The sequence below is a fragment of the Watersipora subatra genome, chromosome 9 (genome assembly GCF_963576615.1).
Source record: "Watersipora subatra chromosome 9, tzWatSuba1.1, whole genome shotgun sequence".
Taxonomy (NCBI): domain Eukaryota; kingdom Metazoa; phylum Bryozoa; class Gymnolaemata; order Cheilostomatida; family Watersiporidae; genus Watersipora; species Watersipora subatra.
In genome coordinates this window covers 31321487-31339480 of record NC_088716.1, presented here as the reverse complement: position 1 = coordinate 31339480, position 17994 = coordinate 31321487, and the positions used below count along the sequence as shown (strand labels likewise).

Below are 17994 nucleotides of genomic sequence, written 5' to 3'. Positions count from 1 at the left end.
AAACTGCGCAGTACAGTTCGGCAAAGCGTTTCCATACGGCAAATAGCCTCAAGATGAGGCTTAAGCAAGCTTCATACAAAAAGTTTTTGATAGTGAGTAATTAATAAACTACTCTATGGTATCTGTACTTGAACGAAAGCAAACAATTATATGCATGCATTGAGCCAATAAAAATATGTTAACCCATTTTAAGCGTCATTTCGCCTTGAAAAAATACTTTAATTGTTATCAAAATTTATTGTTAGCAATAACCAGTTGTATTAGACATTTTAGAATTACTAACCTCTATGGACTTGGGGTGATTGACATTTAACAATAATACTACTGCGAGTTAGTATTCATACTTTATCAGTAACAATAATGTCGTAAACTAATAATATTGATAATACCACACATTTGTAATTGCTCCAAAAACTCTATCACATCTGTAATTGCTCCAAAAACTCTACCACATCTGTAATTGCTTCAAAAGCTTTACTGTCAGTTGCGTTACAATTGTTTAAACGTTCCTATTTGGTATTCATATTAATTTTTCGAAGCTATATTAGATGATTATTTGAACAATGTTACACTGTATAACACAGTTTAATTTTAAAAATGTGGACAACTTGTGGAAGGATGTTAAACATGATTTACCTTAGACACTAACCAAATTATACTGCCATTGGGCCATGTCAGTGAAAAGCTGAATTGCGTGAATGCATACAAGTTTATTTGCATTTTTCAGATGCAGTATGTTTTGGATAGTATTCAGCCTTGAAACAGCCAGCATAATAAGTCTAGTTCCTATGAAATGTAAAATGCAGGAAAAATTCGATCTCAACTATAATAAGAGCCGTGACTGCCCGAAACCATGCCTAATGGCTAGAAAAAATACTGCCCCTTATGAGAATCGAACTCACATATTCGTCTTAACAGCCAGATGCACTACTAACTGCGGAATTATTGTGGAGTTATCTACTAGACATGGCGATCTCTCATGGCGCACTGGACTGCATGGGTACCAGTTGCTGCAACATTGGCAAGTCTTTAAAGAATTTGGAATGTGTAAAACTCCTTTACAATCAACTGAGAAAAATGCTGGCTGCATCATCATAGCTCACATTGCCCAAGAGGACGATAAAGTTTGAAGCCATGCAAAACATTCCTGTGTATGTTGAACGACAAATGTAATTTTACTATACCAATGTTCATCCTCAAGCCCCAGAGCCTTAGCATCAGTACTTTCAGCACACCAGTACTTTCAGTACACCAGTACTTTCAGTACATCAGTACTTCCAGTACATCAGTACTTTCAGTACATCAGTACTTTTAGCACATCAGCACTTTCAGCACATCAGTACTTTCAGCACATCAGTACATTCAGCACATCAGTACTTTCAGCACATCAGTACTTTCAGCACATCAGTACTTTCAGTACATCAGTACATCAGTACTTTCAGCACATCAGCACTTTCAGCACATCAGTACTTTCAGCACATCAGTACATTCAGCACATCAGTACTTTCAGCACATCAGTACTTTCAGCACATCAGCACTTTCAGCACATCAGTACTTTCAGCACATCAGTACATTCAGCACATCAGTACTTTCAGTACATCAGTACTTTCAGCACATCAGTACTTTCAGCACATCAGTACTTTCAGTACATCAGTACATTCAGCACATCAGTACTTTCAGTACATCAGTACTTTCAGCACATCAGTACTTTCAGCACATCAGTACTTTCAGCACATCAGTACTTTCAGCACATCAGTACTTTCAGCAGATCAGTACTTTCAGCACATCAGTACTTTCAGCACATCAGTACTTTCAGCACAGGACAGAGTAGCAGCTATAGCATAGCTAAAGGACAGAGTAGCAGCCATAGCTTAGCTAGAGGACAGAGTACTGGCACTATAGGAGCAGTACAAACACAAAAGTAACTCAATATATCTGAATGTCATTGTTTGAAACCTGAAGTTATGAACACCTCAAAATACAATTGTTTTGACATAACAACTTACATACAACACATGAGCAGTTATTTGTCTTGACACATGAAATATCATCCAACACATGACAATCTAAGTTTCTTGTAAATCAGAACCTATGTACGCAGACCTCCTTCCCGCGCTTGACTGTTATTAGGCAGTGCTTCGCAGTTTACTATTATAATTTTTAAAAATGAGCACAAGCAAATACTTAATGTCTCTACGAAACTCACCTCTTTCACAAGTTCTGTTCTCACGAATCCGTTTTCATTAAGAATTGACCAAACAATCTCAATATCATTCACGTTCATCTGACAGCCATAGGTCTCAAAATATACTACAATATTCATCTGCCGTTCATCTGACAGTCATAGATCTCAAAATATACTATAATATTCATCTGCCGTTTATCAGACATCCGCAGGTCTCAAAATATACTACAATTTTCATCTGCCATTCATCTGCCAGTCATAGGTCTCAAAATATACTATAATATTCATCTGCCGTTCATCTGACATCGGTAGGTCTTAGAATATACAGCATTGTATTCCAATAATATCACAACCAATTTATATAAAGAAATGAACTGTACATATTTTAAAAGAAGCAATCAATATGCAAACAGTATATATAATCCCACGACTAAACGAGCGGAGCGAAGTGTGGGAGTTTTTATGATAAATGCATGTGCACACAACTTACGAAAATTATTCATCAACAATGAGACGAACCCTTGTCAAGAAATTTCATCGACAAATTTAAATATCGTTTTGTAAAGTCGTTAAAGTATAATAACGATAAAAAACACATTTAAACCTATTTAAATATGTTACCAAGCCGTTGAAGGGTTACCACAAATTCCTAAAACTAACCAATCTGATCGGATTATACACATATAGACAGATTAATTTGGACGAAAATTGCCACAAAACGCTTGAAAAGCTTGGTTTAATAAAAGTTAAGACCGGAAATTGAAACGCCGAGCGACAGATAATAGAACGATAAAGTCTTGCGCATTTCACGAAAAAATAACATGCACTTTTCATCTGTCTATAGCATTGACGAATTGCCGAAGGTTTCGGCAATTAACATAGGAGTACAGAAATCGTTTCATTTTTCCCGATTTCAATTTTTTAATTTTCATTTGCCGACACGTTTGAATACTTTCGCATTCTAACTGATGTCCAACGCAGTGGAAGTGAAGCAGATGACGGTGATATTTTTTTAACGCTTCTTATGAGATTATTACAATCATTAATTATAAGTTTGGATGACTACAGAACAATGACTACGTGGTACAGATTTTCTAAAAATCTATATAAATATCACAACTCCGTGATATTGTTAGCTATGCCGTTTTGAAATGTAAAAAAATTGTGCATTGGCTTGATATTACTATATAAATAATATTGGTTATTCTAATAATATCAGTGCACTTTACTTCTAATATTGGCCAATATTGCATTTTTCTTTTTGGAGGAGAGATATAAACATATGATCTTTTCTTTTCATTATTGCTATTTGTTGTATATAATAACACCCACACCCAGTACATTACAGCTACCATTGCAGTTATCCTATTTGACTGCTAATATTGCATTTCTCAACCATTAGTACCCTTTCTTTTTTCCAATATCACTTTGGTCGGGGGATGTATGACAGTTGAATTGCTAGAATGAATATTTATTTTATTAATATTTATTTCTGTTACATATCATTGTCAAAACCATTCTGCATTCAACACAACCAACTTTCAAACTGTATATTACAATATATTTTAATTTTAATATTGCATATCAGAGATATAATAAACAAATTTCATTATTGCTGTTGTTAGTTAAATTACGTACAGTAGTTTAGGTCTACAGCTTGAATTAATACTTATTTTAACCAACAACCAACTTTCAAATTGTGTATTACACGGCAGCTTGCCATTTTACTTTTAATATTGCATTTCAATATAATAAGAGATTTAATAAACATATTTCATTATTGCTGTTGTTAGTTAAATTACGTACAGTGGGTTAGGTCCACGGCTTAAATTAATATTTATTTTATTATTGTAAAACATAAGTTTGAGATAGTTAAATATTTATTTTATTAATATTTATTTCTGTTACATATTACTTTGGTCGTGGGCTGTATGAATGTGGAATTTCTAGTAAATAAAACTTTAAATGACTCACTCAATAATTTGCTAATAGTCAAAAAATAGCACTTTCAATTATGTAGCTAAAACTTAAAAGCCACCCTTAGTGGTAAATTAATATTATTTAATGAACCATTAATAAATTAATGAAGCTTATTATTTAACAAATCACTGTATACCTATTTAATAAACCAGATTGTAAAATGTCACAATGATTTAAAGAATGCTTTCTAGCTGACTTTAGTGAATTATCTCTCATAATTATCTTCAATAAAAATAAGACTGAACAGCCAATCAGGTCAAGTATAGTAGGTCTCCATAAATGAAGACTGAATCAGACCAGTTTATTCTTATTTATACAGAAGTTAATAGAACTATTATCCCCGAATTTAAGAATTTTAACTATAGTTGAAATTCTTCATAATATTTAACAAAAATTACTTCCACAAAAAATCTTCTTGGAAGTCTTAATAAGTTAGCAATTATGAGTGAACTTGTGCTAGGCTTTATCATACTAAACCAGCTTCAAGTGCTTTTTATTGAACAGGTAGAAAAGAAAAGTTTTTTCAAACATTGCAATGCTCATTTTGGTTGCATTTAGCATCTACATCTTGCTTTAAAGCCAATTGTAGGTAATCACTATTAGACAACCAAAATGTTCCTTTTGGAAATACGATAATAGGAAATGGGCTGGACTGCAATACAGCATTTCATATAATCATTAAAAAAATTGCATTTTAGAAGGTTTTTGGTGATACATGTGTAGTATGTTTATCAAACAGGTCTGAAATACTAAACTCAACTTTGACCTGATTAGAGTCTCTAGTTGGCCTAGTTGATACAAGTGTACCATCTGCAATGTCATCTTGGTGAGCCAATCTAAGGTCAGATACATGCCTATTTATGACATTGATTTCAACCGAAGTGCTAAAATTTATCTTTGTCACTTTTCGGCATTTCCAATTATCAAAGCGCCTAGCATTAACTGGCTTGACATAAACATTGTCTCTAACTTTGTATGGGTTAAGGCTGCAGTGCCTATTGTCACTAGGCTTTTGTGATATTTCTGTCGGTTCGGTCACCCCTGTTAAGTCACAATGATAGCTAGTTCTTCCACAGGCACTACACCATTGGAGTTTGGTGAACTGTTACACCAATATGCCATTTTTTCAGGTCCTTCATCGGTTTTCATGACTGCTCTCTTTATAGTATGGTGATGTCTTTTAATTATTCCATCTCCAGTAAGTTTATAGGCACAGCTGAGGGTCTGCTCTACACTCCATTTCTGCAGAAACTCTTTCATTTTAGCGCATGTGAAACATGGAGCATTGTCACTCAGAAACTCCTTAGGAGGTCCACATTCTCGAAACACATTGTCCAACTGTTTGATTACTATGTCTGATGTTTCATTAGCCAGTTTGAACCAAAGAGAAAACCTGCTAGGCCAAAAAATCAATAATAGTTAGATAAGGTCGACCGTTCAAATGAGTGAACGGTCTGATGCAAGGCGCTCCCATACATTTGCTACGTTTAGCTGACCATGATCCCATTTGATTGCACGAGGATCTATACTGTTACATATAAAACAAGCTTTCACTACTTGCTTAACTCTATCTTTCTTGATGGCTCGTCCAAGCCTTTTCTGCGCCAACTACAGGGCTTTGCTGACACCAAAGTTGTGGACTTGTTGAACTTTCTTTATGTCTTCTATCTCATCTGTGTTAGAAAGTACAACCCCTGAGCATGCAACAACTTGTACTGTGGTTTGGTTTGGTACTCTGGTTAGGACATGTTATTTGTTCTCACTTGATGGAACAAGTTTGATCATTAGTGTTAACTCATATTCATCAATCAGCTGACCTATAATTAGAAGTCTACGTCGAATGACTAACTCACTGAGGCCAGTAACCTTAGGCTTTTTGGTAGCTTCTATCACTGAATTTATCCACCCATAAACAGTACCTGAATCTGTGATCACTTGCACGTTTGTCATTTTCCACTTTAGCGCTAGGTTGATTCCTTTCAATGCAGCCTCTAACTCAGCAACATTTATATGAGCCCATCTACTCATTACGCAGCCATGCTGCATACTCAACAGTGTAACCATCTATCTCCAGAGACACTGAGAGAACCAAGTTGCTGGCATCCCACCACACAATACAATGAGAGGTCTTCTTGACACTCCACTTGCCTCTCACTGGGTCTTGCTCTTGTACTCTTTGAAATAGTGCATTCACCAAAGATTTCACAGAACTAGGAACTGTTTCAGACCAGTCTTATGTCATTGGTCAATCTCTTTACATAGCTACAAGCGCCTCTTAACCATCCAGCAACTTGGTAATGTCCAACTAGTTTGCCACAAATAAAAAAGTCTCTTTTCGTAACCTTTTCTGAAACTTCAGGCAAATCACCATATCGCTTCCAGTTGTGCTGATCATCTTCTACATTGTTTACTCTAAGACCCAACACTCGAGTATCTGAGTGTCACTGGGTCTTTTACCACAAGTCCAAACCTTAGTAAGTGAGCTCTAACGATATCAGCTTGAACCACCTGATCATTTACCCAAATGTCATCAATGTAGTGATCAGTTCCATTATAAATCTGTTCATCCAATGACAGCACTTTATCTATGATCTTGGACATTATCTTTCGAGCAACATTCAAACCAAATCCCATGCGTGTCATTACCTATGTTTTATCTCTGTACTTCACTGCCTGGAATCGTTTCAGACAGGGATCAATATGAATTTGTAGACATGCCTTCTTCAAATCTAACAGACATGCTTTGCTCCCCCAAACCTCCAATCTCGCAGTTTTTCTTGGCAAATTGCAGTCTCAACACTTGGATTATTGTGAATATAGTTGTCGAGTTCACGGTAATCCATAACTGGGCAAATCTTATTGGGCTTGTTTGGTTGTTTTGCAGCCATCAATGGAATTATCCACTCTACATGACCATGGACTGTGTTATCATAGAGCTCTAGCCATTCATCGTCTATCCAGTGCTGTGCTTCTTCATCAAATTCTTTTCTGTCATCACCATTTATCTTGTATTCAGAGCAATGATTGTATAGAATCGGTTCATCATCTTTCCATTTCCATTTGACAAACCATGCACTACCATCAAACCACGCTATAAAATCTTTATCATCAATCTCTTAACTACTCTGGTGCCTTGTGCCAACACTTATCACTGGCACCTCACCACCAAACTTAACACCATTGTAAACATCAACATTAACTCCACCGAGTTTAGCAATAGCATCCATTCCCAATATCACTTGTGCTCCACTTACTAGTGCTGGCGCAATCAAGAACTGAAAAGGAAGCTGTTCATTTCCTGTGACATTGACTTCTAAAACAGTTCCACCCTTACACTCGGGAGTTTTACTGTTTAACATGCTGACAATTTGAACAGGACCGTTAAGCTTTTTACCCAATTTAACACAAAAATCATCTAAAACCACAGTCTGTTCCCAACCAGCATCTACAAGAGCTCTTGCCAATACTTTGTTTACGTAGATATCAACAAATGGTAGCACCTCTTTGTTCAGTGACTTGTAGCGGGGAGAGTATCCTGTGCAGACACTCCCCCATTCTCGTTTCCCTTAGCCTTAGGGCAATTCCTAGCTAAGTGATTGCCAAGATCTTGACAGTTGTAACACTGTGTTAGCCTTTTTTGCACCTTTTACAACCATGGATGGGCACTGGTAGGCTCCATGACCTCTGCCAGTACAAATTGAACAAATCTGTCCAGCAGGTTTTGAGCCTACATACCCCATTGCACAGACTCCTTGTGCTCCGCCAGTGCTAGACAATCATTCTTGCTCTCGTGACCAACTCTGAGAATGCAAGTTTTTCAACTGCTGAAATGGATTTCATGTGGGTTTTATGCTACATCAATATGGGTAACCCAGCCACAAAAGCACGCTTCAACAAGGGTTCTGGTGCTGTTTGGCCAATCAAAGCTACCAGCCTACGCAAATCTGCTAGGTAAACATCAACAGTTTCTCCTTCTTTGTATATCCTTCTTTGTAGTTGTCCATATGCAAAAAGTTTTTTACTCCAAAAGCAGTCATTAGCTCCTGTTTGAGCAGTACACAATCCTTTTTAGTGTCAGCTGACAGTTGTTTATATTTAGCGAATGCCGGTCCAGAGAGAAAGAGTTGCACAAAAGATTTCAACTCCATAACATTCTGCAGCTCAGCTACAAGCTCTAACTTGTCACACCGCTAAAAAAAGTCACCACTCTTCTCTACGTCTTCATAGGTTTTAATCAAGTCTGAAAGTTTCACTGCCATTATTGTCACAGTTTTGCCGAAATAGCTTGTGGTATGTTTATCAAACACTCAGTAATCAACACGTACTTTTATTAAAAGCCAAAACGCAACTGTTACAAAATAAGGCTGTGAAATTCATCTTTGATTTACGAGGGCAAGTTAGCTACACTGCTATAAAGGAGAGTAGTAATATACAATTGCTAAAAGATAGACGAAAGGAATTAAGAGTGAATTTGTTTTGCAAAGCTACAGCCAGTGGGGTGATTAAAGATACATATAAGCAAGAGCCCGAACAAATCTATAATACTCGTCAAGAGGGAGGGTTGTATGTACCATCAATAAAAACCAAAGCTTATTTTAATTCTTTCTGGCCTAGAACCACTCGAGAAATCAGAGATGGAATTTGATAATTTCGGCACACCCTTTTTGGCACCTTTTGGCCCGGGGACATTGTAATCAATGTTGTATTTATATCATTGTAAATATTTTGTATATGGCATTTGATTCATTTTCTTTTTTTTTTTTTTTTTTTTTGATTCACATAGCAGTATTAGAAATAGATATTATATGATGTAAATATGAAATATCGAAGGAATATTGTTGCAATACTCTTTAGATACAAATACAAGCCGAAAGCAAAATTAAAAACACTGAAAAAAGGGAAGAAGGGGAAGAGAGAGGAAAGAAAGGAGGAAGGGAAGGGAAAATTTTTGCTGGTATACTGTTTAAAATAAAGAGTTCCCACGTATTTTGCCTCCTGCGTGAGGCTTTCAGTGGGAAAAACCCGATCCGATCCGATCCGAACTGAACTCTTAATCCATGTACATAGTTTAACACCAAGTCATTGCATCAAGAATGACGTAATATAAGCATTGCAATAGGCTATTTACAAAAAGGGAACAAACAGTACAATCCCAAATCAATGCCATAGTTAACATATATATCAAATACATTCTACAGAGTGAAATTATTAATAACCAAACCCTTAGATTCAGTTAGAACATTGCTCTAGTGGCGTGGTAAATTGTCAACCTTCAGCAATAAACAATCCTAATGCATATCTATTTTATAAATTTGACAGCAACACCTCTAAAACCATGACAGAAGCAAAAGGCGTCCGTATAACTTTTCTCATATTAACACATTTTGCCAAGTAGTAAAACATGTACTTGGCTTGTCGAGCTGGGTTTTTGTGACCCGTGATTCCATGAAGAAAATAATAACTATTTTTAACAAAAACTTTCCCTAATAGAGACAGCAAAAAAGGTTTATAAATTTATAAACTAGATCTAATGAGTCATAGCATTATTTGTTCTCATACATGTGTATATATAAATCGGAAACCTACCTTTTCGTGATTTACCATGAAATGAATCTTTAGTAATATAGGGGTGTACTCCAGCACCTTCTGAAATTATGTTGCGTGTATTTAATGTTTGTGTAGGCTGTTTTGATAAATTAATAAAATGCTGCAATGATGGGCCATCTTTGACTTTTTGAGAGTTTTGTCTTCGTGAGACAACATTGACAGTACATATATTTCCATGCTTTCTGTACGAGCGATATAGCAACCGCTTCATAGACGCCATGTTTGGGTGCCAGAGATTACGCCTACAAGTGATTTTGCCGACAGGAGATTACGTCTACAAGTGATTTTGCCAACAGGAGAATACGTCTACAAGTGATTTTGACTACAGGAGATTACATCTACAAGCTGATAGACTATGCCTACGATCTAGAATATTGCCCCTACTTTAATTCTGTGAATTATGATGCAGAAAATAACGAATGGCACGATGAATGCATGATATGAACGTGTGTTGATGTATTTTAATATGTAAATCATTTTTATATCAAATCCTATAATCATCCATATATCAAATCCTTGCAAATATATAAATTTAATTCGAGTTGATTATTGGGAACCATGGCGATTTAACAGCCGTTTATTTGCAACAAAACGTGTTATTGAAGTTAAAAGCACATTTTTATTGAATCATTCAGCGAAAAACAAGCGTATGTATTTTTGAAGTTGTTACTCTTATACATACAGATACATGTCAATCACTGAGTATTTCTACTATACGTTATCAGCAGCCCATCACAAAAAGTGATCAATGGTCATACCTGCCAACTCTCACACATTGGGCGTGAGACTCACGCAATCACCCCAAAGAAAAACTGAAAATCCGTGAAAAATGCGTAAGATTTTTGCCCCAATTTTCACAATTTTACATATACTATCATTCATATATCAATTGCCCCAAAACCAAATCTCACGCATTGCCCCACTCTTGGGTTGGCATGTCTGTCAATGGTTGTTGGTCAAAATATCATGGCATAACTTTGGAGTTGTTTTTTATCTCCTATTGCATACCATTATGTTCCACTTTTACATGGAGCCTCTCTCACAGCTGGTTAATCAGATCAGATCACCCTTGAGTACATATGCATATATACAGAGTAAATTACAAATACAAGTTATATGATTTACAATAGTGTCATCCATCATAAATGAGCAAAAGAAGGCTCTCATAAAAATCTGATTTTTCTGCATATAACCTGATATTTCACTTTGATACAAAAAAAGTTATTTACTAAACAATACTGTTTTAGCAAGAAAAAATTATGACATATAAACGAGCCAACTCGAAATTAACAAAAAGACCACAAAACAATTAAGCACGTTTGATAAAATTATGCTAAAGTGGCTATAGCTTCAACCACTTTGTAATGCTGTAATAAATATCTTTGAAATGAAGTAAAAACCCATTTCTCAATCTCCTTGCATAGCTACTATAACTGCTCCTTCTCTTTAGCTTTGCTATATAACAAGTATAGATTAAAAGACTATTTCGAGTTGAATATCATTTAGACATACAGCATCACTCACTTTTGTATAATTTGGAGGAATTGGGCTACTTTTGTACACACAACAGCTCATATGCTAAGTACACATCCTTGTAGTATTTTTACTTGATGAAGTTTTCCTATTTCATCAATTGAATCAATAGATATATTATAAGTTTAGGATTTATTCTGCAAGAAAATACAAACATCCAGTTACAGATTTATTTGCTCCATTTTCTCATTCATCACATATAAGCACCATCATGTCAGTGATACATCTTGAATTGGTAGCATCTGTACTTGTACTAGTATTTGTTCAATAACGTATGTATCGTCATATCACCCTATCTTCTGACTGTCATCATTCTTTCTCAATCGACTTTCAATGTTCTACAAGTAGAGTAGAAGGTCATGAAAAAGCAATATGTTTTTTGAGAATATTAGAAAGTATGATCATGCAATTTACTTTCTCTAGCTCGATACATCAGAAACCCAACACTGAGCGGATAAAAAAATTTGCACAGAGTGATGAGGAGAGAAATGGCAGCAATTATAAACAAGTATCGTAAGTGTTTTGGCTCACCATAAATTAATGAGTTAACTTTATATGAGATACAAAAACAATTTGTAAAATTGGTTTCTTTGTAAATACAAATTTGGTAAAATTCACTCAAAAGAACCTTAACCGTAAAGTACTAAGTACTAGAGTACGGGTTGTTTATCTGTGACCGGTTGCCTACAGATTGGTTGTGTAATATGTTTAAGGTGAAAACACTGCAAAAACAACAAAAATTGTCAATGGGATTTACTGCTTGTTTGATAGTGAGTGATAATACTGAATCACGATAATCATGAAATCATAGGCATAATCATAATCAAAGTATATACCAAGTAAGTTAGATACAACTTGATAAGGAATTTGGAACACTAATGATTAGATTTTTCTAACTTGCATTAATACAGTGTGATTGTATGTGATTCAATTATTCTGTAATTGCATTAATAAAATGAAACATTCAAATGAAAACCTGTTATATTTTTTCAAAATTTGCTATTGACATTTCATCTACGGAAATGGCTTGACGATATTTTACGAATTGGAAGTAAAAACTTGACATTCAATGGAGCCAGCGGTATACCGTATTTTAAAAAATCGCGCGATGAAGTTTATTATTTACAACCCCTATCCAAGGATGTGTGGATGACGCAGTTTAGATGAAAATGACATGCAATGAAGATTGATGAGTAAACAAGAGCAGATGACTTCTGTTGATTTCACATAATAGAGAGGGGCTGGCCCACAGTTGTCACTATTTTTCTGCAAGCTGTGCAATGCTCTAATAATATTAGTAGCTCTAGACTGATGATAAAGGAATAAAATTACCAAGCACTCATACACCAGCACTGTCATGGGTGATGCCTGTTTAGAGTAGCGATTTTATGTTGTTGAGAATACCATGGTTTAGATCATTAAAAATGTTTGAGTTTATAAATTTTTGACTTTAGATACAAATAAATTTTATTTATAGTTAATATTTACCAATATAAAATCAAATATCTTTATACTTTTTAAAATTAAAATATTATATAAAATAAACATAAAATACTATTTATAGGGCCTATATTCATAATAAATATAAATACATAAATATATTTATATTTGCTATAAACTTTTGAATTTATACCAAATATAAATATTTGTTATAATTTTTTGAATTTATAACAAATATTTATGGCACTGTAATGATAACGCATTACTTTTTGATTCGTATGCCAATCACCCGCATTAATAATATTATTTCATACTACAGAAAGAAAGATTGTATACCCATACCTCTGGCAGAGTCACCTGTCACTGGAAGGATCGTCACAGCTGCACCTCTCATTGACAACGTACCATCTCAGATGGAGCAAGATAGAGCACATAGCAGCCATCAAGATATCTCTGAGAGGTATAAAAACAGTAACATAGCAGTTTAATCGGCAAATTTTAGATGAAATTTTCGCAGTAGAATTATGTAGGACTTTTCACTAGCACCAGACTTGACAAAATAACTGCAAGTATCTAGAAACTAGGAATTCACTGATTTAGGTTATCAATTAGTTGTGATGCTGGAAATAAATTGTCCTAATGTACATAACATAGAATTAATGGTTAAATGCACATATTTTTTGCAAGATACAGAACAAATCTACCTAAGCTAGGTTACAGGTATAATATTCTAAAATGTTCAAACAGTAATATAATGATTAAACTTTTGCTTCATATTTTGTGAGCCAAAAGCCCTGCTAATCATTGTATGAGCTAGTTTAGCCTGTTTTGACTAGCTTTAAGAGAGGAGTCGTGTGTTCAACAACAGCAAAACTCTAACAGACAACTCCCAAACAGCTTGTTGAGAATCTAGAGCTATTTTTGTGCCTGCTACATATTGCATAAATTGATGCTTTGTAGGCTAAGAGATGAGGTATTAAGGGACTCCATGAGAGTGCTAAGAAAGTGGCCAAAGATGAACTGACAACTTAGCTGATAACAAAGAGCCTCAACAGCTACACAAGACAGAGCTCCCATGCTGCAACAAGATTTATGCTTTCTTGAATCTTGAGCAAAAATTTGGCACATAAAATTTAATCAACAAAAGTATTACCATCTCTCTATTGGCAAGTCGTCTTTGCCGATGGATACAAATAATTTTCTCATCTTATGTGATCACCATCTTCAAAGTGTGACTTCTAATCCTGATTTTGTGATAGAGTTGCGGAATGGTCTGAAATTTAATCAACATATTTTTAAAATTGAATCCGAGGAAGAGCAATCAATCGGCATGCTTACATTGGTTCTGAAAGATGCAGATCAAAAGACAAGAAAGCTGAAACTTCACGAGTTAGACCTGGTCCTGAGTATGGCTGCATAGTTTGGGACCCTTACCTTACAAAGGATATTACTTTACTAAAGTGAACTCATAAGGCTGCACTGATATTTTTGTATAGACAAAAAGGCAGAGTTAGTTTTCTTCAACTATGAGAAATTAATTATTTTGAAACCTTGAAAGACAGATGAGTTAAACTTTGTCATAGTGTTTTTAGTAAAATTCAGGGTGGTAATATTGACTTATCGACCAGGACCAATATCAATATACATGTACCAATATTGACATTGGTCCCATTCGCTACCTAGGACTTGTAATTTAGATGTTGCGCATAAAGCTACATACATGAAAAATGGTAGTGTACAACCTGCTACACGGTGTTGGCTTTTCATAATTTAGTTTTAGACTAATTTTACTGCTCAGAGGATGAAATTTTTAATGTAATGTTACTTATCACAATTAGCCATCCCAAAACAAACAGTTTAACTCATGATTCAACCTGTCGATCAATCAACCTTGCTTGCAACACAAAATAATAAAACCACTACATAATTATATGTAATATATATTATGTATATGGTATATTATATCAAAGATATAATATTACTACTACTATGTATATATTAGCAATGCATAAGACATTGCTAAAACAATGTTTTACAAAGCAAGCTAAAACAAAGCAATACGTAAAGCATTAAAAGTGACCAGAAGAATGGAACAATTTAGTTATAAAACAACTATTTATTTTTTGTTATTTATTCGCAAATAATCATATTATTTTGTCTCATTCATTTACCTACACTCGTTTCACTATTAAATTACTATAAGCAGACAGACCAATGTCCAATATATCGACTTATTAATACTAATTCACCGTTAGTTGCAGACTATTAATTAATTACAAACTATCAATAAATAATAATTCGTAGTACAACGAATGGTACCATCACCCTAAGGTGGAGACGATTTTATCAGACTCAAAGTATCTACCAAAGCTTTGAGATTTTAAGCACACATCCTAGCGTTCTTGTGGCTCCGAAGAGCCACCAGTAGTAATAGTAGCGGTGGTAGTAATTGTTAAGATAGCCAAGAAAGGAAAGGAGATAATAAATTGTTTTTATTTTACCCTTCCACGATTTTCGTTCTGATTGATAGATGACTTTAATCGGTAGTGTATATTTCAATTAATGTTAAGTGAAAACACTATCATTGCATTATTTTTTACCATTTTTCTTACATTCTTTCTTCAACAATGAATGGTATGCAGTGTAGTAAATTGGCATGAAAATTACGAAAAAGACTCCGCCACTAAAGCGAAAGAACAACTCGTTATCAGATAGTGGTGGCCCTGAAAAGGGCCAGAGGAGTGCGCGTGGCTTGTCGGTAGAGAAGTTGCAGTGCTTGCAATTGAGTGCCATGTTGGATGGTGCCTAACAGTGAGTAACCTGGGCTTATATATATAATCAAATAATTTAGATTGTGACGTAAGCCAACGGTTACCAGCGCCCAAAGCGCTCGCTAGGATGAGAACAGGCTTGATTACGCCCGCTACATGGATTATAAGGCAACCGCTTTCATCGACTCCCAAGCAGAAAAGTGCCTAAAAGTAGAGAAAGAAAATTTGTTGATTGTTTGTTGTATTACTAACTCTTTTTCTATATTAACTAAGGCATTACAAAAATTTTACAACACGCTACAACATGTTGTAACATTTTTGCACTAAGGCACTACAAAAATGTTGCCAGATTATTATGTCTTATATTTACTTGTAAATAGCATTTGTTCTTGTAAAAACTTGCTGCCTTTTTGACCTAGAAATTTCAACTGTCTGTATCCACCAATGATATGCTGCGTTTGGATCTGCTAGCTTATATAAACAGTTGCTTGTGCATTCGAAAAGCAGTGTAGATTTGGCTAGCTTGGTGTGGCATACTACAACATTATAATAAAATTATTCAAGTACAACACATATTCTTTTGTATCTTAGACAGCTTAGCTTAATAGTGGCGCTGGTATATACATAGTCTGCTATTGGCTATAGTATATTGAGTCTGTGTTATCGGCTCTTTCTGGAGGTGCGCTGGTATATACATAGTCTGTTATCGGCTATTGTATATACATAGGGTCTGTATTATCGGTTCTTGTTGGAATTGTGCTTATATATAAAGTCTGCTATCGGCTGTAATATATAGAGTCAGATTGACCGGCTCTTGTTAGGGGTGGCGTTGTAATATCCACAGCCTACTTCGGCTGTGTGATAGCGAGTCGGTATCGACAGCTTTTTCGCTGGTAGTGCCGGTAATATAGTAAAGTGACGGGGCCTAAGCTACCATATTCAAGCCTCAGCTCATGCTTGGCCTGGTTCGGGGGTTGTCCTAATTTTACTTCAGCACCATCTCCATAACTGTAGACGTAATCTCTAGGAAGTGTAGACGTAACCTCCAGGAAGTGTAGACGTAACCTCCAAGAAGTGTAGGCGAAACCTCTTGTAGCCGAATCCTTTTGTAGGCGTAATCTCTGCAAGTTTCCTATAAGTTTCTTATAAGTTTCTTATTTCTTATAATCTTGCAAGTTTCTTATAAGATTGACGACCGTTTCAATAACATATATTGCTAATAGTACCAGTTCTGGAACGGTTTTGGAAAAGCTCAGCCGTTTCTATTTAGCTTCTAGCGAGTCTAATTTAAATCAAGTTGCATAATTTAAAATCTTGATTGAAACGCGACTATTTTGCTGACCCGAACTGACAATAATCCTAACACTAGTTTTTACTTGTTTTTATTTTTCAACGTATCATCGCATTTGTCGTTTCATATTAGGTTTAACTGTCATTAAAACTGGCTACTTTTGCTGCTACACTCAGAAGTTAACATGGATTGTTTGCATCAATGACAATGTGCAATTTTACATTGTTTTTATCAGTAACCATATTTTAACAACTGAGTGCAAAAGTATTTTTGAATTTTTTGCCTGCTAGCAAATCATTTTTATTTTCAAAATGAACTATGAGGTGATTTATTCGTACTATTCTAGATCCCATTGCCGAGTCCAATTAATCCATTGATGACTGGATGCTTACTGTGTTTACATCTAGCTTACATTGTACATGTAGTTGCATTGGCAAACCCGTGTCCTCGCTCTTCTGTTAATTAAGGATATTAGAAACATCTGTCATTTTAATAAATTAGCGTGTTGTACATCATTAGATCTAAAAGCCATTACAAAAATGTTTTACATGAATGCATTACAGAAACTTATGAAATTTGCAATATATTTTCACTGATTAGTTATCGATTTTGGCTGAGTGGTCATGCATTACTAGACCAATGATATAAACCACCCCTGGTTTATATCATGGTTGGGGTTTATATCACTGATAAGACACATTGCTACATGTTTCATCTGCAACAGTTGGAATTTATCCTTTGCATGTCTTTGCAAAGCTAGGCTACAAAATATTGGTGGATATTAGCAATGATATATAGCAATGATATACAGGGGCTGTATATCATTGATATTAGAAAGCTCATTAGGCTGGATAGTTACTAGGATAGGAAAATTACATCAGTGACATGATTTGCTAGCTGCAGACTATGAAAGTTTTTGAGCAAAACAAGAATCAAGATAATTAGCTGCGGCAACTGACGTTATGACCTCTTTTATTCTAATCACTGTTATAGCTGGAGTATAATGCTCCCTTTTTCATCCCAAATTTCAACATCAAAATGTGGAAGAGCATTTTACTTGAGTATGGGAGAAATCCCAATTTGCAAAATCAACTCTCGCGTAAGGAGAACTAAAATAATTTCATATATTTTATTGATCCATCTGTGCTATTTTATTATCAGTTTAATACATGGAGGGAAGTTGCAAA

The 17994-nt window shown here is 35.1% G+C and overlaps 1 protein-coding gene across 2 annotated transcripts in view; it reads right to left on the bottom strand.

Moving 5' to 3' along the window:
• Positions 1 to 9991, bottom strand: part of LOC137405427 (mitochondrial tRNA methylthiotransferase CDK5RAP1-like) — a 70924-nt gene extending 60933 nt beyond the window's left edge. The window contains exons 1-2 of one of the 2 annotated variants that reach the window (XM_068091682.1): positions 9752 to 9991; positions 2207 to 2310 (exon numbers count right to left, since the gene is read on the bottom strand). In XM_068091682.1, the coding sequence (XP_067947783.1) occupies positions 2207 to 2310; positions 9752 to 9983 (336 nt within the window). In that variant the 5' untranslated portion in view covers positions 9984 to 9991. The remainder of the gene's footprint in view (positions 1 to 2206; positions 2311 to 9751) is intronic. The other variant, XM_068091683.1, reaches the window with a different exon arrangement.
• Positions 9992 to 17994: the final 8003 nt, after the last annotated feature.